The sequence below is a fragment of the Pseudorasbora parva genome, chromosome 3 (assembly GCF_024679245.1).
Source record: "Pseudorasbora parva isolate DD20220531a chromosome 3, ASM2467924v1, whole genome shotgun sequence".
In the NCBI taxonomy this organism is placed as follows: domain Eukaryota; kingdom Metazoa; phylum Chordata; class Actinopteri; order Cypriniformes; family Gobionidae; genus Pseudorasbora; species Pseudorasbora parva.
In genome coordinates this window covers 44,196,871-44,223,667 of record NC_090174.1, presented here as the reverse complement: position 1 = coordinate 44,223,667, position 26,797 = coordinate 44,196,871, and the positions used below count along the sequence as shown (strand labels likewise).

At 38.5% G+C, this 26,797-nt stretch overlaps 1 protein-coding gene across 4 annotated transcripts in view; it reads right to left on the bottom strand.

Annotated features, from left to right (window-relative positions):
- Positions 1-494: 494 nt before the first annotated feature.
- Positions 495-26,797, bottom strand: part of osbp2b (oxysterol binding protein 2b) — a 96,070-nt gene continuing 69,767 nt past the window's right edge. For all 4 annotated transcript variants that reach the window (XM_067439054.1, XM_067439055.1, XM_067439057.1 and 1 more), the window contains 12 exons: positions 20,465-20,715; positions 12,182-12,380; positions 11,919-12,042; positions 10,965-11,031; positions 9,476-9,628; positions 6,938-7,183; positions 5,987-6,107; positions 5,211-5,314; positions 4,835-4,930; positions 4,370-4,554; positions 3,656-3,876; positions 495-3,496 (listed from right to left, as the gene is read on the bottom strand). In XM_067439054.1, coding sequence (XP_067295155.1) covers positions 3,354-3,496; positions 3,656-3,876; positions 4,370-4,554; positions 4,835-4,930; positions 5,211-5,314; positions 5,987-6,107; positions 6,938-7,183; positions 9,476-9,628; positions 10,965-11,031; positions 11,919-12,042; positions 12,182-12,380; positions 20,465-20,715 — 1,910 coding nt within the window. In that variant the 3' untranslated portion in view covers positions 495-3,353. The remainder of the gene's footprint in view (positions 3,497-3,655; positions 3,877-4,369; positions 4,555-4,834; positions 4,931-5,210; positions 5,315-5,986; positions 6,108-6,937; positions 7,184-9,475; positions 9,629-10,964; positions 11,032-11,918; positions 12,043-12,181; positions 12,381-20,464; positions 20,716-26,797) is intronic.

Genomic DNA, 26,797 nt, shown 5'->3' with positions numbered 1-26,797 from the left:
CTTAATGCAAATTTTGAGCAAAAGTCAGTGCCACCGAAGAGTTTCTGTTGTTTGTTTTTTACATCGTTTTTATTTATTCCTAATTATTGAATTCATAAATGATTGCTTGCAATTTAGCACTTTATATAATCTCATTCAGCACATCCTAGTCCTTCAATGTCCTACTAGTCTGGTCTTTTGGTAGTTCTCCTTGTCAGTTTTTGATTCATCCAATGCTGGAAAGTGCAATCGCTCTATTACCAAATCTTGAACCTGCGAACCACATAGCAAAGATTTAAGCTGATTTTACTTTCTCAGACGTGTTTGTTCAGACGTCAGAATATCTCTAGATCAGCCTAGCTGGTGATAAAAAATGTCTCTTGTGGCTCATTAGTTTCCAAAACTGAACCAGGGTTCACATAAAGTCTAAACTCACCACATCCCCTTCATTCATTCTGCGTGATACCAAAACATTCCTAGCAAATGTATACAGACATAAAAAGTGCCTACTAGAATGTAAGTCAGTGTGTTTTAATAGAAAATATTAACATTTATAATAAATAAATTGACAGCTTGTCAAAAATTAAACTTTGTCTAACTGGATAATTTTAGATTAAAAGAGTAAACATCTGTGTTAAAATTCCGATTTTTACCACACAGCATTTATTAGGATGGCTTGGCATCATTACTTTTGTATATTTCATTATATCAGTAGTAGTAGTAGAAATAATATGGTTAATAATAAGGTCAAAATACATAAAGTGCCGTTAGCGCAAAGTAAGAAGTCTAATTCTACATTCATGACAGCAATCAGAAAAAAAAGTGAGCACTGATCTTCGGTGATGTCAGGTCTTAAAGCTGCAGTCCGTAAGTTTTGCCTCTTGTAACCACCATAGACAGGGGGGGGACTAGTCTCCCTCAATAATTAGAAATAAATAGCTTTCGACTACGGGTGAATCTCCAGTTGTCACTGATGATTGTCGTTTGGTCCTTTCTAGATTACAATCCGCCATCAAAATGGTACATTTAAAGGTGGGGTAAGTCTTATTTCAAAACCGTTTTAGAAAAAGGACTCGGGCCGAGTGGAATAACAAACTTTTAGCCAATCAGCAGGTAAGGGGCGTGTCTACTATTGATGGTGAGAAGAGAGGCTCAGTGCAAGTCATTATTCAAAACACACAGGTCACACATAATGGACATTAGCCAAGAACTAATATTTGCTGGCTATGCTCGTGTGTCATGTTCGCTTGTTTGTCCATTTGCGATTGTATTGTGACTCACTTCAGTGATGATTAAGATCGTTCATTTCCACACCGTATGGAGCATCTAAATCTCCTCACTCTCTCAAGCGTCAGCTCACAAAATGTGTCTGACAGGTAAGATAAGTTACTCCTAATACATGTTTGTTTCCTCTTTTCATGATCTATATAACCCCTTATCTGGTCATAATTGTAATATGTCATAAGCTGGACTATCGAGCTCGTGTACTATCGAGTTGTTCATGAGAACGGTTTGTGTTTTTGTAATAGAAGGGATGACTTTTTCATTGAATATTCGACCTGGATTAGTTACACACAGATTTTGCGAGTCTGCATGTGTGTCGTGGAGCTATCAAAATAGGGCCGAGACCCTTTTGGGGTTGGTGCGGTTTGTTTTGGTGATTTAAAATATCAACAACGGTTACCATATAGCACTTACCCCACCTTTAATTAGTCCAGCTGCTGTGAGAAAAGGCTATAAATGATCTGCCACCTGCAGCATCCTCTCATGCGATAAAACCTACCCGGGACTCCTTCATGTATACAGATTAGACGTCAATGGAAAGTTACAAGTACCACTCAAATTTGAACACATTATTACGGTACAAGCTTACCATTGTGAATCAGGCTAAGGTTAGGAGATGGTTCTGAACACTACCCGGTTATGTACTTGCTCAAATTTATTTTGGATAATTTTTAACTTAAAAAAAAGGTTACAGACTGCAGCTTTAACATTAAAAATACTTGATCTTATTCTTGCAATGGAAATGTCTGCAAAACTGAAATTTGTCACTCCTGAGTCCTAATGATGATTTATAACCTCAATAAGAAATTGAATTTTTGTTTTACAAGGATGCTGAAATATTACCAGTTCAAAAAGATGATAATATACAATGTGATTCTCTTCTCTATCAGCACATTGTAATGTAAAATACAGCAGTTCCCTTCTTCAGGAACACTTACGCATGTTTTAAACCGTTATCTCTACTTTAATAAATACAAGCATATTATAAACACGAAACAAGGTCAGCCAGCACTTTGCTTGTGTTTTCAGTATCACACGTTGTACTGTGAATGGATAACTGTTTGCTATGTTCCCCGAGAAAGTCCAGCAGGGTGACTTGTTTACTTTTATTGGTTGATTGCTCATTTGTTCTTTAAGTATTTTGATTGTACAAAAAAGGATTTTTAATTGCATTGCTATGCATTGTACTGTGGCAGTCACAGTAACATGAAAATGACCACTGTGGTCTCCACCGAACCAATGCAGGAAGCAGCTAACTAATGCGCATGACAATTCATGGATTTAAAATGTGTGTCAGAATACCTGCACTGCCCAATACAACAGACTCGAGGGCTCTTTTAATGCTCGTCTGAAACTCATTGGCTAACTGAAGACATGACATGAATCTTATATCACTGGCTATGCAAAGTGGGCAAAGCCAAGGACAAAGTCTTTGGCTGAGTGTCCAATAAATTGTAATTATCTTGGATATGCAAATACAAGAACTTCCGTTGCCCAAATATGGTATTGTTGATAAGAAATTCAAATAAGTACACAAGCTGAACAATCAGATAATTCACATAAATGTTGCAGCTGTGTTGTGTTGATTCTCCTCTCCTTCATGTGTAAGTTTCTTCTTTTGTCCTGGCCAGCAGAGGGGGAAGGAGTGTCTTTGATATGATCTTATTATAACCAAGACTCAATGTCTTGTCCTTCACTGTAAGAGATGTTGGGAGAAGAGGAAAGTGCATTTGTGATAGGGTTGTTCTGAATAAAAAGAACCTGATTTGCTTTGGAAGATAAACTGGGGCGGCACTTGGCTAGAAGAGTTCAACTGCACATTTCTCCCACACACTCATCTTTGAGGTGAACATCACAGAAAATTTCCCATTTTCCCATTTTTAGAGTCTGCTTAAAAGTCGGGCAAAGATATATGTAATTGGGCCGCAAACACACACTCACACTAAACACACCCACACACTCAAACACACTCAAGTGTTGACGATCCGTCTCCACTACCTCTGCAGTCCATGTAGAAGTGAGTTCATGTAAAGGGTTTATTCCCCTTTTGTCTTTGTCTGTCTGCAGATTTAGCCAAGTGTTTCATGTGTTCAGAAGATCACAGGACACATATTCCAGTCCTGTCTATCTTTGGCCTCCCAGTAACCCCCCTTATAAACAAAGATGGTCTCTCCTGTAATTTCATCTGTCCTCTGGTGGAACCACAGTGGCCTGTAGCCCTCAAAGTCTCGTCCTGGAACACAAAACAACAATAAAATCACTAGAAGAACAGTCTACTGGGACTGTTCTGACTAAACAGTTGTGGTCGATAACTGTATTTTAATGGTATAGGTATTTGAGGTGTGAAACCCAACAAAATGTCACCAGGTCGTGACCTTTGACCTCCGCTCACCTTCATCTATGGCCTCGGTGGCCTCAGCTTCTCTTCTCCTCCTCGTAGCTCTCTGCTTCTCCTCTAGCCTCTGTTTCTCTGCGTTGGCCTCATCCCACCGTCCCGCTTCCATCAGCCGCTGGTCCGGCCTCAGCCTGCTGTCCGTCAAACACACACCCTCCTCTTCCTCGTTCAGGGTCAAAGCCAGAGAGGAGAAATGGTACATGTTCTCAGCATTCTCTCTGAGTGGTGGAGAGAGGAGAATGAGAATAGAAAATAAATGAAAATAGCAGTAATAAATTAAAAATGTAACAATCTGTTGTGCACGACTTTACTACATCTTTAGTTAGATTAGTAGTTATTCTGATGGGTTAGTAAGTAGTGAAAAAGGTAGTTCTGCAGGTAGATAGATTGGTCGGTATGTAAGTTGTTTAGCACACAAGTAGTCAAGTAGCTACCATCGTAACTGCTACTTTCGTGCCAAATTAACTACTCATCTACTAAACTAACTACCTATTGGACAAAGTTTGGTATGTAGCTTGGTTGATCAATAGGTAGGATTGTTAGTTGTTCAGTCGACAGGTAGTCAGTACAGTTGATTGGTAGGGTTAGGGTTAGTTTGGACTGTCGGTAAGTAATTAACTGATCTAATATGGGATATTGAGTTTCATTACGAGCCACACTAAACATACATTTTACTCTATTGAGTGTCATGCATTACTTGACTTGTCTTACGGCAGAGGGTATTTCTTCCACAGCAGTTTGGGTGTGAGAGTCTGATAGACCGTCTTCTGTTTGCCCTCAGAGCTGCTGCTTCCTCTGCTACTTTGCACAATCTTGGCGCTCTCCATCTTATCATCCCATGTGCCTGAGAGGATGTAGTGGGCCTGGCTGTCACTGTCCATCACCACCCCCGTGACCTTACAGTGGGAGAACAAGGAGAACAAGGGTAACAAGCTCTGGGGTTGAACTACAGAAGCTTGAAGAGATCAAGAGAGAGGGCGGAGCAGGATAGAAAGATGGTTTAGCCATAACACAGATTCAAACTGGCTCTCACGTGTGAAGGACAGGGTAGAATAGGGGTGTCCAAACTCCTAGAGGGCCACTGTCCTGTGGACTTGAGGGGACTCTGCAGGACAGTGGCCCTCCAGGAGCAGGATTGGACACCCCAGGGGTAGACAATTTAAGTTAAAAATGTACCTTTCGTGGGACTTCCCTTGAAAAGTAACTGTAGGGAGAGAACTTGAGCTGACAGGTCTCTTTGGTCCTGTGGTTGACTATATCAATATCTCCTGACTAAAAGAAAAAAAAAAATATTAAAAGAGTTTTTCTAATTTAATTTTTTTATATTAAAAAGCTTCATTGGCTGGATTGTTCAATTGTCAAATGTGTTTTGCCCGTTTTAGTTTTTGTAGTTTCAGAAGAAGACAAAAATTAAGAACCACTTCATTAGAAAACTGCAAAAAAGTTAAGTTCTCTTTGATATTTCTAGGTTTTGAATATTTAAAAAATAAACTACAGAAATATCTATTAATCATATTTTATATTAGATGTTCAATAATGTCAAAAGTTCAACCTGATCAATCCACAGTTTGCCCACGATGATGTTGTGCACGGTTGAGGTGACTTTACGCCACACATAATGGTTTCCGCTCTCGTGAAACTGGAGGTGAATCGCACCTGGTTGGACAGAGAGAAAATCAATTTGTTTTTGTGTCTGCTTATCCAAATGAGAGTCGGATCAAAGTCCCTTTAAGACAAGACATTTCACTTGGCGGTCATCTTTAAAACAACTCTCAGGCATGCAAGGGCAGCTCCTATCTCTTTGAATGGGGAAACATTGAATTCTCCAAAACTGTTCACCAAGCTTAAGATTAAATTTAATTTATGAAATCAGCAATGAAATCGCAAAGAAATAAATGCTGTCTTGTACATTTTGTTTCTAAACTATTGAATCATGACCACAAAAAAGTGGAAGCCTGGAAAAAGTTAATGCACATTGCGGCGCTGCAGTGACGTAATGACTTTACTAATCAACGATTGTCTCTTTCATTTAGAAGGCGGGGCTTATTCACCATATTGGGCGTTGCACTTTCTCCCATTCACAAGTAATCAGAGTGCACTGTCTTCTCATATATAAAGCCTTTGATCTGATCCTCAGAGCTGATTGGACAGTTAGTTCATAATTCATTGTTCTAACAATATGACACACAAGTCAAAGAGAGAAATCTAGAATTAATATTCTGTGAGACAATCAACCTAAACAATATGTGTGAATTTTGTTACTTTCATGAAAAAACCTTATATGTGTGTAAATGTGTTTGTATGAAGAATAGTGAAATCGTGAGTTACCCAGAGGCATGATGGAGAGGTATTTCCCCCGGAACTTGCTAGCGATGGTGATTTCCTGCCACAGGGTCCAGCCTCGCTGTGACATCACATGATGAGCGGCTGCCGGCGGATGATGACTGACCTAACAGATTATAGATAAATATCAGCCTAGCTGTATATAATGTACACCACTATGGGGTGCTGTCTCTTTACTCATTTAGACATTTGTGGACTTTTTTATGGGTGAGTTCCGGTACTCTCACATTCACCTTCAACCATCATTATGCTCCTCACACTAAACCTGGCATGAGAAGCATCTCCAGTGGAGGTTGACGGTGACTGAAATCAGTGATGTGACACTGCCAGCAATGTTAGCTCCTTTATGATAACCTGCCTTATTCCTCATTTCCTCTCATTGCTAAAATCCTCATTTATATTTGAATGAAAGTGTCACCTAAATGAATAAAGGCAATGAAATGTTCATGACACCATGACTGACTTTGATATCATTGCCTTTTGCATTTATGAATTGAAGACAGCATTCAAACTAAGTTTGGGGTCAGGTTTTTTAAATTATTTTTTTAAAGAAATTAATACTTTTATTCAGCAAAATATATTTTAATTAAGAAATAAAATATTTCTGTTCTTTTCATCGAGGATCCTCAAAAAGTATCATGGTTTCAACAAATATTAAGCAGCACATCTGTTTTCAAAATGTATCAGCATTTTTAAGGATCATGTGACATTAAAGACTGGAGTAATAACTGCTGAAAATTCAGCTTTAATACATTAAAATAGAAAAGAGTTATTTTAAATTGTAATAATATTTCACAAAGTGTATGTATTTTTGATCAAATAAATGCAGCTTTGTTGAGCATAAGAGACTTCATAAAAGACTGTCCTGTACTATTTAACCATAAATAACAAATAGCTTTCCCCATATATTACAGACCCTTTGACTCTAACACTGACCTGTTCACAGAGGGAACGGTAGCCGAATTCTTCTAGGCGGTCAAGTTCGTAGGTCTCTCCCAGGAGAGGGTTGAAGGGCTTGGCCGTCCGATGCACTGTGGTGGAGTACGAGGAGACAGAGAAAGCTGCGACCAGACACATCTGCTCCAGAGAGTTGTCACAGCGCGCCGCCTTATCCAGCAGCTCGTAGTACTCCAAATCCTCCGTTAAGCGCTGCAGCATCGACAGGGGCTCGTTGAAGTTCACCTGGACACATACAGAGAAAGAAATAGACATTGGTGGTGTCCCAATTCACCTTCTTCATCTTATGCAGTTTGTGACTATTAGTGATGGTAAAGTACATAGTGTTGAGTATGCAGTAATACAGTGGGCCAGGGCGATACTACAACATCACAAAATTGTGTCTTAAAACCACAGGCTGTTTACTTTTAAATGAAAGAAGAATGACCGCAAACATCTACCTAAATTTGGAACCTTAAATGGTATCCAACTTTTATGCCCCTTTTTACAAGATGTAATATAAGTCTCAGGTGTCCCCAGAGTGTGTCTGTGAAGTTTCAGATCAAAATTCCTAACAGATCATTTAATATATCATTTTGAAAATACCAATTTTGGCGTTTAAGAAAAAAATGCTGCTTTGTGTGCATCTCCTTTAAATGCAAATGAGCTGCTGCTTCCCACTCACAGCTTGTGAGCACACAAATGAAAACTGAAACGATACATCTGTTTGGTTATGATCATCTTTATAGCGGACGCGCTCATGTGACATTGCAGTTCTTCATCATCATGAAATATTATCATCTGTATGCGTTTTAAAGCATACTTGACTTGAGCACACACACCTGACGCATGCGCACAGACAGCTAGATGCCAGTGCGTCTGTAATTAGGCTATTGAACTGGACTAGTTCTCTTTCATGTGTTGTTGGGTTATGGTGTGTACATTGACGATTTTTGCATCATAGGAGGAATGTTTGCCCAAAGGCTAAAGCCACAGCCAGCAGAGGGAGACATTTCCGCATGTTTTGAATCCGCGCATGGGGGATGGGAGATCACACTCAGCTTGCAGGGAGAGCTCAGCTACAGGCACTCATTTAAACGGAGCTATGGTGAGCAATGTAAGTCTTCTAACTTTTCAAATTAATTTCTATGAAAGTTAAGCTTGCAAAGGCATGAACTGAAACGCGTGCCAGACTGAACTCGCGTTGTGAATGTATGCCGCGATTGTAGTCGCGATTACCTCAGCTCTCATCACTCGTGCAGTTAGTGCTCAGTGCTGTGATACTCGCGCGGAGACTCACTCATTATATTGAACAGACACATTCAGTTTTTAATTGTAGTGTCTTCTCCAACTCAGTCACAGTAATCAAGTTGGTGGTTGGGAATGGCCTCACAGGGCAGCGAAGCATTCTGGGAATTGTAGTCTTTCATCCCCATGGGACAAAAATACATTTTCTGTCTTTTCTCAGTCTAGAAGACACCAAATTCAAAAATAATTTCACATTTCTACTGCATTGATGACCCAGTTTAAATACAGATTCATCTTCCCAGAGCTGAAGTACCTCTTTAAGAACACAATTCTTACTTGAATGCTGCTATTAATGCTCCCTGGGGGCGGGGTCTATGCTAATACTGCAGTTTCCATCAACACTCGTGGGCGGGGCCTGTGTAATGTGATTTCACATTGCCCAGAAAATGGAAACGGCTTGTTCTGAGAGACACTGCTTATGATTTATGGGGATAAAAAAAAGGAGTTGCCGGATTTTTACCATTATAGGGTGGATGTGTACACAGACTGCCAACACAGATTTATTTTCAAACAGCGTGTAAAAGTAAATTTTGCATAATAGGAGCCCTTGAAAAAAATATAACTTTACTTATTTTCCTTTTTTCTTTTTAAATGCATTTGAAACGTATACTACCATTTAAAAGATTGGGGCTATTAAGATTATCACCAATGCTAATCAATTTGATCAAAAATATAGTAAAATCAAATATATTATGAAATATTACAGTTTAAAAGAACTGTTTTCTGTTTCAATGTTTTAAAATGTACTTTTTATGATGGCAAAACTGAATTTTCAGTCACATGATTCTTCAGAAATCATTCTAATATGCTGATTTAGTGCCCAATAGTACCATTTCCTATTTTAATGTTGAAACAATCTGTATTGTAAAAAGCACTTATAAATAAAGATGACTTGAACACAGTTGAGCTGCTTAACTTTTTTTGTGGAAATGAGTTACATTTGTTTTAGTATTCTATGATGAATTGGAAAAAAAAAACAGCATTGTAACATACATGCCATTACGGTCACTATAGAGTAAAGCATCAATGCTCAATAAAAACATTTATTTGTTTATTTCAACTTTTGAATGATAGTGTACATCCAAATAGTATATCATCTACACCCCTTTTTGCTAACTGTTCTCTGTGATCTGCAAAGGACTTATTCTAATCTTGCCTGCAGGCATTTCCTCAATATGTGATAGGTAACACAAAGGAAAGTAACTGATTCAGTATGTGTATGCAACTTACAGGCATTGGGATCTTAGAGAGCTCTTTGCCAATACAATTCTTCATGATGCTCCACAGATTGAGCGAATAGTTGGGCTTCTCTGGGATCTGGGTCCGCCTCTTCCTTTGAGGCTGCAACTCTTTCCCTGAAAAGTCATTACTGCTCACAGAACACTGGGGGGAAAAGACATAGAGTCAAGAATGTTTGTATTAAAAAAGCATCAGAAATGTGTAATATGCTTGTGCTGAAAGACAATATTTGAAGGGCCGGACTGCCCTTGAGGAGCATAAACACTGACAGCTGACTGATCTGACTCCATCCGTCTCAGAAAGTGAGTCACCACGAGAGAGATGAAAAGAGAGGAGCAGATATCAGTTATTTAAGAGTCGGTTAAGTGAGATGAACAACAGCTGTGAGAGCTCATGTTGAACACAGACCGCCTGAGGAAATACTCACAGTCCCACTGAGAAGCTGTTTACACAACACTGTTATCAACTAAAAACTGAAAACTTTTTAATGTGTTCTGGCCGATCATATACAAAACAACAGCATTTTGTGGGCCTGAAAATGCAAAAAGGGTTTTAAAGTGCATGTTTTTGAATCAAATACCGTTATCGTCTCCATGTAAACTATAAACACGATCATTTGTGAAAACGGTGATGTCATGCACATGCACATTACGTGTTCAGTCTATAGCTGCGTACTGTTTTTTTACAAAGAGACATCGCCAACTAATGGCCTGCCATAAATACAGAATTTAGTCGTTTTTGCAGATCCGTGTGAACGGGGATCATTTTGACAAGGTTGTCATCTGTATGCAAAAAAAAAAAACTGTTGTCGTATAAACCGTACAGGGAACAAGCTTTTACGAAACATTAGCTTAATAAACAATTTCCATTACAAAACTAGGCATTACAACTTGTTTCCAGGACCTGAATTCTATCTCTCTCTCTCTCTCTCTCTCTCTCTCTCTCTCTCTCTCTCTCTCTCTCTCTCTCTCTCTCTCTCTCTCTCCCTCCCTCCCTCCCTCCCTCCCTCCCTCCCTCTCCCCCTCCCTCTCCCTCCTCTCTCTCTCTCTCTCTCTCTCTCTCTCTCTCTCTCTCTCTCTCTCTCTCTCTCTCTCTCTCTCTAGTATGACACATAAAATATATAAATTAATTAAATACATAAAAATCTAATCAAACTTCCTTGTGGTGTGTAGGCAATTGTGCAATGATAGCAACCGTCTATCAACAAAACTGTACACTTTTCAAATATAATTGTAATGTAGGCTATAGTGTCCCCGTGTGATAGTTTATTGTATTGTTTGGTAGGCATTGTGTCACCTCCATTTTTCAAAACGAATTTGAGGCCCTGGCGACAAATACACGTGTTTTAGTATTTCAGAATGTCTCACTATTTGGTGTGTCTGCGTTTGAAAATCTCAGATTCCAAACCTAATTTAATTGTAGTCTTTGGATCCACCGTATATAACCTTTGTTTTGGGCTCTTGTTTCATGTCATACTCACATTGTCTTCCTGGTTCCAGTCACTGGGCTGTCCTCCGCTAGCACCACTGAGATTACTCTGAGAACGCCTGCAATGATAAAAGAGAGTGAGACATTGTGTTTGATCGATTATCTGGAGTATGAAGGTATCTGGAGTTGCTTATACACCATGCAGTCAACAAAGAGCCCTTTACTGGAACCAGATCAGTTTTTGCTCCCATCCATTCCTACATAATTTAAGTACCATTGTCTCGCATTTGTAAAAATGAAATACATCACAGGTGTTCACAATACTCTAAATTAACAGAAAAAAACGTTGTCAGGCGACTGAGAGTAGAGAATCGAAGCCACCTTTTCCACTATCTCTGAAATTCATGTCAGATTGTTGCATTTGACTCCTTATGTCAGTCACACAGATCTTTCAAACTGCTAATCAAGCTTAAGTTATCTTTTGCTTATTCACTGTAGTAAAATGAAAAAAATAGTGAATGTATAAATATATCCACACAAAACAAATGACCACCAATACACTTGAAAGAAAAGCATATTAGGTCTTGTCTGTTTGAGACTTCCAGCCTGTCCCTGTTGTTTATCAAAGATGGAGAAGTGGATTAAGAAATGTATTTTGAATTCATTGTGAATAAAAAATCCTTTTTAACTACTGTTTTCCAAACTCTCTGTTTTCTCACAGACTGCCCTCTCCCTCTCTATCCCACGACTTAAATAAATGCCACCTGGACCCGCTTAGACATTTAGTCTAGGCTCCCATGGGAATCCTGTGTGAATGCAGACCTTTAGATCAGTGTCATCATCCTTTAGTCACGTGTTTAAAGCCACCTGGCAGAACAACACTTATAGTGATAGTTCGACCAAACAATAGCACATTCTGTCATGATTTATTTACCTTCATGCTACTGAAAAACCTGTATGAATTTCTTTTTTCTTTCATTTTTGGGTTAAGTGGGATGAAGTTGACCTGTGTTGAGATGGGTCCGTGGCAGTCACTGTTATAAAGGCAGGTGAGTCCTCCATGGCATCAAAATACTCTGTATCCTCATCTTCATCACTCGCTTCCTCTTTCCGGGGCCTTTCACTCACTCCTGTACAAGCAAATAAACACAGCTAGTACCACTACAGCAGTCACGGTGCTTTATCATATTATCAACACAAGTCATGTCTCATAAGCTCATTCAGTTCTGTATATTAATTTATGAATGACCATTGGGTCCAGCAGCTTACCCGTGTCAGTGGTGGGCGTATCGGGCGTGTTGACGGCGTGTGTGGGGGCCTCTCTCCAAGCTCGTTCCAGGCTGTTGTGTTGTTTGGCTAGCTGCTCGATGGTCTCCTCCAGGTGGGTGCGTTGCTCTCGCTCATGCTGAAGTACTCGCTGCCATCTGCGGCTGTGGCTCTCTGCCAGCTCCAAGAAATCTCGGCACGCCTGCGCAGGAAAATATGAGGCATGGGTTAAACATCAGAAAATTAAATAAGTGCAATGTAGACCAAGGGGATTGATTCTGCTCCTAAAGATCTGCCTCCATGAACAACCTTGTTTTGATCCAGCCACAGGGCTGAAACAGACCGTTCCCCGTAATGACAACTAGCATGTTTGGCATGGTAATGAGTATGACAATGTTAATGTGGAATATATATACGCTGCTGCTGATGCAGAGGAACTAAGGTCACTGCCAATACACACAACTTGATGCTATGAGCAAGACTGCTGCTGCTGTACAAACATACATGAATCACCCCGCAGCAGATCTATACAGGTGGAGCTGGGGAAGGGGGACTACAGCAAACAATAGGCCAGAATTTGAATGTTGAGCAGCAAGTTCATTGTCTACTAACACAGTGGGAATCAGCTGTGCCCTATAGAGCAAGTCTAACACACTCATGTTGAAAACTGGAACCAAAACGTCTCGATCGCCCCCATGTGGTTGGTCCCAGTATAGCTTAGAACCCAGCCCCTCCATGTATTCTAAAAGATGCGAGAAAAACTAAACAATCAAATTATATTTAAAATATTTTTTCCCTAGAGATGGTTTCTTTAATTTTAGGCAGTTTTTAATCAAGCTGATTTCATTTCAAGTGTTCATTTTGTTTGGTTTTAGTTATTTGATGCTATAAAAAAGGGGGGTTTGAATATATAATTTAAATTATTTACTACAGGGGAACTTTAAAATATATTATCAAATCATTGATGCCAGAGGTGTGGAGCAAAGGCTGCCTCCACATCCTCATTGTCTCGGTTTTCCCTCACTAGCTCCATCACGATAATCCGGGTTCCTAAATTCTCTAGAGATCTCATCTGTCCTCCTGCCGCAGGCGCAGCACATGAATTCACCTGTTTCCTCATTACTGCTCTGGCCTCCCTCATAAAAATGATCCACACAGGAAGAGATCATGGAAATACCTCTCTTCCTCTCTCTATCTTCCTCTTTCTCCACCTTTCATCTATTTTTCTCTCCTGACTGACTTGTTCATTGTTCTTAATGAATTGTCTGTGAAATGTCTCACAACCAATGAAGAGTCTCACCACATCTAAAAATTACATTCAACGCTAATGACAAAGAGTTTATGAAATCGGTCATGGGTTGTAGCTCCAGTGGTTAAACTGAAAGCAGAAGTGAAAGAATTAATCCGGCGGCCAGTGCACGCTCAGAAACACGCACACATACAGACTGTCTATGGGCTGAGTCATGTTTTTTTAGTTGAGTCTGACTAGCAGTATTGAGAAACAGAAGCGTGTAAAAGAGGTTACTCTTGGTCAATAACATGCACGGTCACATGCTTATACCCAGAGGAAAATGTTACTGGTCAGAGGTTGTGCTTTCAAAGCTTAGCAGACATAGTTATGATTTAAGTATAAGCTTTGGCTTAGATCTTCGCTTTACTAAAGTCTTTTTCAGGCAACAAATAAACTCCCTCCATCATTTGCTCCCTATGTCTTGTGGTCTATGAGAAATAACAGTTTTTAAATGCACCTTATTTTCTAGTCAAATTACATTTATTTATATTGAGCTATATACAAAACAGATTGCTTCAAAGCAGCTTTACAAAAAATAAACAGGAAAAAAAATGGTCAATGTTGCAAACTTCTTATACATTTCTGTATAACTGCATATATAAAGCAGCTCTGCAGAAGACAATATAGTGCCACTATCCATCTCAATTAAATGATTCTGTCCCGATAGTTTCATATAAGCACTTGAAAACCCAAACATGAAAACCTTGCAACTTTTCCCCTACAAATAGTGCAGTGTATGACAAATGGCATGTTCTTCCTCATTATTAAGAATAATAACCCACACCATACAGAGGTTTCACTAATAATACCTCTGGTAATCAAACTCAGAATCTGTGAGAACATCTCTCTCATCAGAGCTCAATCAATCATGTTAATAACTGAGACTACAGTACAGCCACAAAATCATTAAGGCAGCTCGCAGTCACAACCAATCACGTCTTTTACAGTGCCTCTGCCTCTGGGTGTCAGTGAAATCTCTCGACTCAACTCTCTTCTTCAACTCTCCCTTGATCACTGTTTCTTTGTCCATCTCCCTTGTCTTCTGTGGAGGCACAATGACACGACTAATCTGACAGAACCCAGTGTGCTGTACATAAACCATTCCTGTTTGTATATCTTTGTTTGCATTTTTGCAAACATCTATAAATCATTTACATCAGCAAACATCATTCTTACTTTTCGACTTAAACTGTGTATTAATGTTGTGGTGTGTAATAAAAGTTTCCAGCCAACTCACAAGTTTTATTCACTCACCAAGCCAATTTTACACACATTTGGCGCTTGCAAGTGCTAAATTTGGACGCTGTACAGAACATAGTGCAAAAGTACAGGTCTATCCGCTCTTGGCATCCCACTTCCACACACTTCTGTCCACAAAAAAGCTACAAACCCCAACACTTACCTTCCTCCTGTCAGCACAGAGTGTCCAGAGCTCTGCTGCGATAGAAGATCCTCTGTGCTACACTCAGCATGTGACTGCGGCTTCCTAACATGTTCATGAAACTACAGCTCCTCACTTTTAACATATGCAACACTTCCACTTTTTTTTTTTTTTTTTTGCTGAGTTAAGCCCTGGGCCCCAGACTGCTCGTGACTTCAGGAAGAGTTTGGAGGAAAGCGACATGTCGCTTGTGTGTCGTACATCCTCATATCCAACAAATGCCCTTTAACATATCTGAGGGGAAGGGAGAGCCATGTGATTCAGTGTGTAAAATTGATAGATGATTCATTGAATTTAGAGAAATGCCCAGTGAGATTTTAAATAATATTTTTAGATATGTCTAGATAGATTTTCACTTAGAATCTCGTTTTACACTTAAAGCAGCTCAAAAAATATTTTGATACCTAAACAATGCTTAAAAATGTCTGAGCAGCATCTGCAGACAAAAGATCTATGCTAGATCTTTACTCTGATCTAAGCCATTTTTGCAAAGACATTTAACCAACTGGCCTCAATGTGATTTCTGGGTCGTAAATATGTTCCACTGACGTTATGGTGATACTGGGTTTGATATTTTGCTAGGGCCACTGCACAAACAGATTTAGACAGCTGCTTTCTCTTAAGTTAAGTGGGACAAAGTTTTTGTATTTAAAATCCATCATATTTTAATAACCAGAAAAAATGATCAGTGTCCTATTTTTCCTGCATTCACCCTAATCAATCACTTCAGCGCACTGGACTTCACACAATCCTGATATTCTACCCTTCAAAAGCTTGAGGTCAGTATTTTTTTATGCATTAAATCTTTTAAAAGTGACAGTAAAAACATAGTTATAACGTTACAAATGATTTCCATTTTAAATAAATGCTGTTCATTATTCAAGGAATCCTGAAAAAAAAAATTCTTGAGTACCAAATTAGCGTATTAGAATAATTTCTTGTATATATCAATATCATGTGACACTAAAAAAAAGACTGGAGTAATTACTGCTAAAAATTTGATCCAGCTTGGATCACAGAAATTAAATACATTTTACAGCATTTTCAAATATATATATATAAAAAAATAGTTTAAATTGTAAAATATTTCACAAAATGACTATATTTTTATCAAATAAATGCAGCCTTGGTGAGCATAAAATATTTCTATCAAAACATGAAAAAATCTTACAAACCTCAAATTTTTGAAGAATAAAACCTGTCTTGTTCAAAGAGTGTCATTCAAAGAGTAACAACAAGAGAAAGTATCTTTCTTCTCTCTACTTGTTTCAAATAGATGTATATTATTAAATATATAATCATCTGTTTATCCCTCACACACCACACACACAGACGGGAATGGTTTTCCTCTGCCTCTCATTAAAGCTGCTGTGGTTCAGCCTGTCCAAGTGCTTTAATGAGCTGGACCTACAGTGCTATTCAGCACTTTTCATTATGCATGTGTATTTCTGTTCAGCTGGCTATTAATCATTTCAAAGATGAACAAAAGAAGAGTCTACACAGCTGATCAAACAGCGATCTCGCTAATGAATGTGTTATAGCATGTTTATCTGTAACAGCACCTCAAACACTCAGATGTAGCTACTTCTTACCAATGGCTTATGTGTAGCACCTCATCACTATAGCTCACCTAAATAAGGGCATATTAAACATATTTCTCTGCTGGAAAAATGTACTAGTAATGTGGACTAGCCTTTATGCTGATACACGAAAGTCTGAAAGTGGTGTCCGATAATTACAATCATGGTGCAGCCAATGCATATTTGTTAAAAATTGTTCCACGAAACCCACAGAATCAAAATAAACAGCATGAAATTGCATTCGCCTACACTACGGTTGAAAAATTTGGGGTCAAACTTTTCCAGTGTCTGGTTTTATTTTGTGTAAACTCTTACAGCCACTGAGCGAACACACAGAGCGTCGTAACAATTTTCAACACACTCAAATGTACCTAATATGATGAAGAGAGCTACGTTACCTCATACTCATGACCGTAAAAGCAGAAATGGCACTGGCGACTGTGGCATAATAAAAGTCTGGTTGCTTGTGAGGCGTGTGTTGCGTTCATCTTATTAACAATCGCTCCAGCGGCCTTGCTCAACTCCCACAACACTCGGTCCAGCTCTGCTTCATAATACAGCAGCTATGTTTCAATCCAAAATTGCAAAAGTAACTTGCGCACAAAATTGCAATATCGCATAAAACATTTACGATTAAAGGGCTACTCCAGCGATTAGCATATGGCTTTGTATCTGAAGAAACCCTGGAGTTTATTCAAATGATTGTGTTTCCCCCCCCTCATATCCCCCTGAGACAAGAGATTTATGCATTTTATTTCTGGAAAAATTCCTCCCATGACGTAAATATCGTCAATATGCGCCATCGGAGGAAAACTGAAATTGCAGCAGACTGAACATGCTGTGAATTTATGCCGCGAGTGCTGTCGCGTTTACCTCAGCTCTCATCACGAGCTCATCCATGACCGTCAATGTGACTCCTGCAGCGTTTTGGGCTGTGAGACTCCCTCAGCGGCTAAATCACATATTGAACACACACGTTCAGATTTTAATTGTAGTGTCTGTTCTCTAACTGAACTGATTTTATGAAGATGATCGCGGTCGCGGTGGGAAAGTGAAGTGATTCAGTAATCTAGTAGGTGGCTTTGGGAATGACCTCGAAGGGCAGCGAAGCATTCTGGGAATTGTTGTCTTTCGTCCCCATGAGACAAAAATACAGTTTCTGTCTTTTCTCAGTCTAGAAGGCACAAAATTAAAAATTTATTTCACATTTCTACTACATTAATGACCCAGTTTAAATACAGATTCATCTTCCCAGCGCTGAAGTACTCCTTTAAAGCACCGTTTTCATCCAGTGAGTCAAAGAGAACAGAGAACAGAAAACAGAAAATAATCGTCACTTCCTGATAAACTACAACTACAAAAAAAAATCACTAAGAAACATAGGAGAAGCAACCATATACAACATTTTTTGTATATAATAAATGATTTGCATCTCAGAAAAACTTGAGTTTCTCAAAAAACTTTGTCTTGCTTTCAGAGGCAGATGCTGCTGTTGGGAAACGCAGTCATGTAAGACAGTTCTAGGAGGGAAATATACCGAGCATCTTTGACAGCTGACTTCTAAATGACCAAAACAGTATTTCAGATGCTGAGCACACAAGATTTTTCTGCTGGTTAGTACAGTTATGCTGTTACATCGAGAAAGTCAAATTATTATTTTTATGTCAAGGAATTTATTCGGTAAATGCATTCCCATCGTAGTTTATGCGTATGTTTTCTTATCGGATAGAGGATTTATCCAAGAGTGAATATGTTTTTGTGCTTTTTTAGAATTTATGTGCAGCTTGGCGTTTCCATTCAGCAATTGTTTTAATGCGATATATCAAAATGCGCATAAAAATAGGTGGATGGAAACGTAACTAGTAACATTAATAATCGCATTCATGAACTTGATTTCTTGAGTCCTATCCTGATTCTTTTCCACTGGTGTGTAAATTCTGTGAGGTGAAGTGCACTATTTGAGGGGACAGCCATTTGTAGTGGTGTCCAAAACCATAGTGGACATTACTGAGTTCACTCATTCAATCCATTTACTGCACACTGCCATAACGAGTGTGTACACACACAGCGGCTGTCCAAATTCACTCACATGATTTCATTCACTCCTTCAAGTGAACAGTATTAGTGGACTAAATTAGGGGACAGTGAATGGGGGTTTAAGGGGCATTTTCAGATTCAGCCCACATCCTAAGATTCTTAGATCAAACTTGTCGTCATCAGACTACGCCTTTGTTTAGAATAGGCGACCTCTAGCAGATTGAAAAGTTACATAGTGCACCTTTAATACTTTTATTCAGAAAGGATGAATTAAATAAATTAATAATGTTAAAAAATAAACTAAAATAAATGTTATTTTTTATCTTTCTGATCAAATTTTCTAGAAAACATGTCAGTTTTCACAAAAATATTTAGCAACACAATCCTTTTCAAAATTGATCAGCATATTAGAATGATTTCTGAAGGATCATGTAACATTGGAGTAATAACTGCTAAAATTCAGCTTTGCCATTACAATAAATTAATGAATTAAATTGTAAAATATATTAAAATAAAAAACAGTATTTTAAAATTGCAATTTTATTTCACAATATTACTGTTTTTACTGCATTACTGATCAAATAAATGTAGCCATAGTAAGCACACAAGAGTTTTTCAAGTGTAAGCTTGGCACAGACTAATGAGTTCAGTAAAGTTCATCAAAGTCGAAATGGGAACACACAAGACAAAATCACCTCAAATATTGATTTCATGACTGTGAGTAGTGATACCTGTCCAAAATTTGATTTAGGAAATCAAAGACACAGAGGACATCCATAAAACTGAGAGCTATTCCTAGACTTATATTGATCACACAGCAGTGGAAGCCAGTTCTACATTCATTGATTACAGACAAAAAAGAAAAAACAATCATCGATCCAGGTATTTGCAACAACGTTTGAATTTAAAGCCACACTGAACATGCAATTTATGCACAGATTAGGATTTTCTCTGGAAAGGAATCGCTGTTCTGGATCGATAGTTTCACACATGGGTCTGTATGATGGAAGTATGTTTGGGTAAGAGAGATTACGTTTCACTTTGTCCATTTTGATACAAGAACTACAATCTTCTATCCCAATGTTTCTAAATAGTTCTCAATCATATTGACCATGACAACTGGACAGGAAAACACTGTCCAGATGATTAAACCCACTAAATATAAGTTAGGCAATTCATGAAAAAGGAGACAAAAATAATATTCTCAGTATACACATCTTAATAACAGAAAAAGTCACATATAACATATACAAAGTAACTTCTAGTACCATTTAAAAGATTTTTCAAATGTTTTGAGAAAAGTTTTCACCAAATCTCCTATCATTTCACCAAAAGTTTTTCATTTTTTACCAAGGCTGCATTTTTTTTAAATGTGAAATATTATTACAATTTGAAATATCTTATATTCATAAAATAGGATAACAGTGTAAAATGAGTGTGCTGCTTAATAATTTTGTTTAAAATGTGATAAAAAAAAAATTCAGGATTCTTTTGGTGTATAGAAAATTCGAAAGAAAAGCATTTATTAGTAATAGAAATCTTCTGTAACAATATAAAAAGTTGGTCCCAATTTATTTTAAGTCGTCATTGTTACAGTGTAATTATATATTTATGTACTGATTACTATAGGGTTGGGGTAGGATTAGGGTTTGGTTGAGGGTTAGTTGCATGTAATTATGCATAATTTACTGTTATTACTATAAGTACATGTAACATGTAACAATGACACTGACTCAGTGAGTCTTTACTGTCATTTTTGATAAATTGTATGTGTCCTTGCTGAAGAAAGTATACATTTTTTTTGACGTAAACCTTTTAACAGTACTGTAAACACTTATAATTGAGAATTATTTTAAACTGAAATAAACAAAATAGCAGTAATTTAACTCTGACCTAAATGAATTTCTCTGGCAACAGCAAGTTAGTTCTGCACTTACATTGATCATAGCATTGGAGGTGATGCGAAAGAGTGTGGCTCTCTCATTGACAGCCTTGATTTTCTCTCCTCCCTCCAGAGGCACACGTAAGGTCTCGAGCTCACTCAGGGACCGCTGCAGCGCCGCTCCGTGTTTGGCTATCAGGTCATTGCATGTGCTCAAGTCATCCAACTTACTGGCAAGAGTCTTAAGAGTGCCCTGGATCTCACTGTGGTCTGACTGAGACGTGGGCTCCTCATCCGCCGAGTCATCTACACAGACAGAAACACACACAGAGAGTCAGAAAAAAAGTTCATTTCATTACTAGGTGAACTAGACCTTTTAAAAACAGAACAAAATCCCCAGTGCACAAAGTCCTTTCCAGCTGTTCTTATTAATGAGTCGAGGGCACAGCTCCTCCTAATTTCCCTCATTAATTAATGCTGATTTAACAGGTGGCTAAAGCCCCAACTGCAGGCACCCAGTCGATATTACCATAGTCACTAATGCAAACAAAGCACACACATACTAAATCAACACACACACATGTTTGTTTTTGTGAAATGTGGGAACATTCCAAAGGCTAAATAGTTTTTATACCGTACAAACCATATTTTCTATCCCCCTACACTGCCCCTACCCCTAAACCTACCCATCACAAGAAATATTCTGCATTTTCACATTTTAAAAAAACCTCATCCTGTATGATTTATAAGCATTTTGAAAAATAGGTACACGGGTAATGTCCTCATATTTCACCCTCTCCTTGTAATACCTGTGTCTTACCCATGTCATTATACACATTTGTGTCCTGATATTTCACAAAAACCATAGCGCCCCCCCCCAACACACACACACACACACACACACACACACACACACACACTTGTAGTGTTTCCATGTTTTATGATGACTTTCCATAGGTTTAATGGTTTTTATACTGTACAAACCGTATTTTCTATCCCCTTACACTGCCCCTGCCCCTAAACCTACCCATCACAGGAAACATTCAGCATTTTTACTTTTTTTTTTTTACTCCTTCTGTGTGATTTATAAGATGTTTTCCTCATGGGGACTCAAAAATGTCCCCACAAGGACAAGGACAAGGATGCCCAACCCCCCACAAGATGGTGGACGGATCTACAAAAAATATTACAATTTAAGAAACCTGAAATTCTCAGATATAAACATGTTTCCTAATCAAGTCAAACTGGAGAACAGAAGTTCTGAACTGACAAGAACTCATCTTTGGGGACTGTCGATGCACATACACACAACTTTATTTAGAAGTCTTTAAGTGTCTTTACCCAAAAATAACTTTTAAAACAAAGTGCTCTGGAAAAGTACAGCCCATGAAAACATAGGGTATATTGATACTGAAGTTGGTGAAGTAATACAATTGGTGAAGGCGATACACATACAACAAATAACAATTAATTTAACTTTGAAATCTTTTAATCAACACAAATATTTAGCTTTCCTAAAAACCCAAAACAGGTTCAATATATTGTCATGATTTAATTTACAACATAAAACACATCAGTAATAGCACATTCGTTAATGTTTTTAAGGCAGTAGTTGACTATAGAGGTTTATTAGGAACAGCATCACGCAGAACAAGTAAACTCATCTGCACACTAGTACACTTTTTATGGCTTTGTTGTGTTTATACTCACTCTCTGGGAAACTTAAATTGTTCAACTTGCTGATATTTAACTCAAACTATCCAACTTGTCGCATCTGAATAAAGAGTGAAAGAGTCATTGGAGGCTTGGCACAGTGGTGATGAATTTGTGTCCTGTAGTTTGTCCATAGCCTTAATTTAGCTTGTTAAGCCTGGCGACTGTATTTAGAAAGTTTCTCTCAAGTTTTATCAAAAATTTGGAGTGAGATTATGGGTCCCTATTTTAACGATCTTAGCGCATGGTCTAAAGCGCACGGCGCAAGTGCATTTAGGGCATGTCCAAATCCACTTTTGCTAGTTTAAAGGTGGGGTAAGTCTTATTTCAAAACCGTTTTAGAAAAAGGACACGGGCCGAGTGGAATAACAAACTTGTAGCCAATCAGCAGGTAAGGGGCGTGTCTACTATTGATGGTGAGAAGAGCGCTCGCTCTCGCTCTGTGCACGTCATTATTCAAAACTTCAATCAGTCTCATGAACCATTCCCTTTAAAACCAAATTGACCTTGCACCACGGCGGATTGCTCTTTACATGCCGGAATTTGCGAGGGGAAAGACTGAACGCTTCTCCAGAGAGGAATCCTTTTATTTTTTACATTTAAAAATGTGTGCTGCTTATGCATTCCTGTGTTTGTAATAACCAATTTGTACGCGCGTTGTGGACCCACCTATAGGTGCATATTACTAATGCCCTTTATACATTTTTTTTATTTTTTTATGTGTCACTGACTTTAGACCAGGTTTCAATTTGTCAATGGCCCAGTCTATTTCAGCTATTTAAAAAACATGCCACAGTATGTGAAAAAGATAACTGCGTCAGGCTGAAACTAGCAAAAAACAGTGCTGCCTGGCATTGCATTGCGCCGGGTGTATGATAGGGTCCCAAATCTGTTAAGGGAGGAGCCACAAAAACATTTGCAGCAGTGGCCACACCCAAATTCTCTCAAGTTTTTGCTAGCAGTTAAATTTGAACTATTGTTCATAATTGACCTAACCTAAATATCTATACGCACCCTAGCAGCAAATCTAATTTGCATCCCGTCATATCATGACGGGATGCAAATTAGATCATATCATGTATAGAGTCAATCATATCATGTATAGAGTCGGTGGGTGGGCTTAACAGAATGAGGGCAGAGTTGTGACGGTTCCACATGCTACTTGAAAACAAAGAAGCTGGCAAACAGCGGTCTTACCAGATACAAATATATCAGAAATAAAAAGCAATGTGGCCCCAAACGAGCCAACTGAACAGCAGTGCTTAATGTACATTCTGTACACAAACCGAAGGACTGCAGAACTTGCCCTGAGCATGTACCATTATGTCAAACTGTGTCTGTGATTGTGTGTTTGTGTGTGTCTTTGTGTGTGTGTGTGTGTGTGTGTGTGTGTGTGTGTGTGTGTGTGTGTGTGTGTGTGTGTGTGTGTGTGTGTGTGGGCATGTTTTTGTGAAATGTCAGGACACAAGTGTGTATAATGACATAGGTATTACAAGAAGAGGGTGAAATATGAGGACATTCCCCATGTCCCTACTTTTCAAAAGGCTTATAAATCATACAGGATGAGTTTTTTTGAAAAAGTAAAAATGCAGCATGTTTTCTGTGATGGGTAGATTTAGGGGCAGGGGCAGTGTATGGGATAGAAAATATGGTTTGTACAAAAACCATTACACCTATGGAATGTCCCCACATTTCACAAAAACAAACTTTGTGTGTGTGTGTGTGTGTGTGTGTGTGTGTGTGTGTGTGTGTGTGTGTGTGTGTGTGTGTGTGTGTGTGTGTGTGTGTGTGTGTGTGTGTGTGTGTGTGTGTGTGTGTGAGAGAGAGAGAGAGAGAGAGAGAGAGAGAGAGAGAGAGAGAGAGAGAGAGAGAGAGAGAGAGAGAGAGCATTGCATGAACATTTCAGCACATGAATGGTGTTTTGTGTTGTTGTAGTTGTTTGTTGCACATATTGATGGCTTGATGACAGGGGTAGGGGGCTCCTACTTAAAGCACTTTGGCTCAAGGCCAGCCATTTTCACTATCATGATGGATGATAGCGTTACGCCCAGAGCCAAACTCTTCCTAGTTTTGGTTTTGTTCAAACCCACCATGGAGATTAGAGAACACTCTCTCTGCATCTGCATCTTTGAAACAGACAAATGCAAATTAATGTGTGCATTGCCAGGATATAAAACATTACCGAAATGATAGCCAGAGCGCTCTGCTTTAAGAGATGTAGTCTTAACAGCTGAAAAGAGTGTTAATACAGCAGAATTTGGAATAAAAAATGAAATTTATTTCATTTTTATTTATTTCATAATATTATTACAAATTTACTTACAACCCCCATCCAAGATGTTCGTGTTTTTCTTTCTTTTTTTTTGATGAAAACATACCCGGATTTTTCTTCACGTAATGGTTTTCAATGGCAACCAACGGGTTGAAGGTAAAAATCGATGCCGTTTTAAAGGCTTCAGAGGAGTCTGCGCATACACAGCCGAGGAATAGGGTCTTTTCTAGCGAAACCATCTGTCATTTAAAAAAACAAATAACCTCAAATGCGTTTTTCTTCACTACGAATGGCGTCATCACGTTGGAAAGGTCACGCTTGTGACGTTTGTGGAATTACAGACCCAGTTTTAAAACTAATGTGCAAAGACTAAATCAAGCACCTTTTTACAAAAATAAAGGTAAAACAACAATGTTGCACAATTTTAAAGTTGGAGGACAACGGAAGATGGATTTTTTCGGCACTGGGTCAGTACGGCCATGCATGTCATGGCCGCAACCTTTCCAACATGATAGCATTATACACACACGCAGTGAAGAAAAACAACACAGAAGTTACGCATTTGAGGTTAAATAGAAATAGTATATAAATGACTGATGGTTCACTAGATAAGTCACTATTCCTCGGCTGGGACTGTGCAGAGCCCTCTGAAGCCTTTCGAAGCCCTTTGAAACTGCATTGTAGGGCTGGACCAGAATATTCAGACCCACTTTATATTAGGTGGCCTTAACTACTATGGAATAACATTGTAATTAATCATTTGATACAATGCACTTATAGTGTACATACAAGTTTTTGCACTGTACTTACATTTTAAAAAATACCTGTATCTGTATGCATTTACGTCTGTAATTAATTTCTGTAGTTACATTTATAATTACACAGTTGTCACTTCCCTTACACCTAACCCTACCCTTAAACGTACCCACACCACCACACCAGTCCCTAACTCTACCCGTATCCCACCTCAATATCAGCAAAAGTGCTTTGCAATAAAATTTGAACACTATATACACTAACAGTATATTGTACTTATTTTTTGGTGTAAGTACTTAAGGCCACCTAATATAAAGTGGGGCCGAATATTCAAATATTAGTTTGTGGGTTATTTTGGGATTTGAATATTCTGTTGTTGCTGTTTTAGCACACCTGTCATACCCCTCGAAGCGGTTCTCATCCGTGCATTATTATGTTTACACTTTAAAATCTGTAGAAACTGATTTTTTTTTTTTTTTTTTTTTTTACAATTATAGCCCAGCCGTTTTTAATAGGATGGACAGTTGAATTGGAACCCAGCCTCGATATACTTAATAAATATATTTGCTTTTTCTTAGCCTAAGTTTTCCCAGCAACTGAGCATTCTCTGTCTAGAGCGCACAACTGCATGAGCTTATATGGAGGAAGCGCATGCCTGAGCTTGCATTTTGGGTTAAGCTGCGTTGGTTTGATATTCAAACATCAAAATGTATTAGCCTTTTTATCTGTTAGGGATGTGATGGTGAGAAAATTTTCCCTCACCGTCACATTACAGTGCTTGTGCGGCTGTGAATGAATGACAGTGCAGCTGTCTGCATTTTACTTTCGGTTTAGAATTAGTGCCAATGCAGGGGCAGGTTGCTTGAATAATAGGTTCATTACCCATTATGCCTGGTGAAAAACACAACAAAAAAACTCACTTAAATAGGCACTTTTACATTTTGCTTTGAAACCAAATCTTCCGCAATCATCTTGTCATTCAGCTTCCGACTCTTCAAGCTTCTGGCTCTGCGTGAAAGCATCTTTCACAGGAACTTTGCATGTCTTGATGAACTTCGTCAGATGAATGAAATCTGTTCTCTAACTGAACTAAATCAATTTATCCTACTATAAAATATCAAAACGATAATGGGGCGGTGCGGCGATGGGCAAGTGATTTAACCGGTGTTATACCTGAACACTGACCGGTAACACAGCAAGCACGTTATTTTAAATCTAATTGAAACTACTGCGAAATATAGGGGCTTGTTACTGGGACGTAACAGACCTGTGTTTTGTAGTTTCTCCAAAAATCATTGTCAACCAAAAACTTTAGCTTTTATCTGATAGCTGTCAGTAAAAGAGTCTAAGACCACCTCATTATTGTTTTTTATATAGGTAGAAAAATAAGAGCCAGCAAAAAGGCTTTGTATGCCTTTACTAGTCACCAGAATCACTTGAGATGTCTAAAAACATTTGCTAGTGGAAAGAACGTGCTTAAAATAAATGATAAATTATTTGGATTCCCAAGTGTTCACTCTGCATGATTTCACAGCTGCCATCATTAATGTTCATTGGCATGTGTAAACACGCTCCCACACACACACATGCATTACACATTTTCACACACACAATGGCTCCCATCCAGCGACAGAAGTCACATAAATC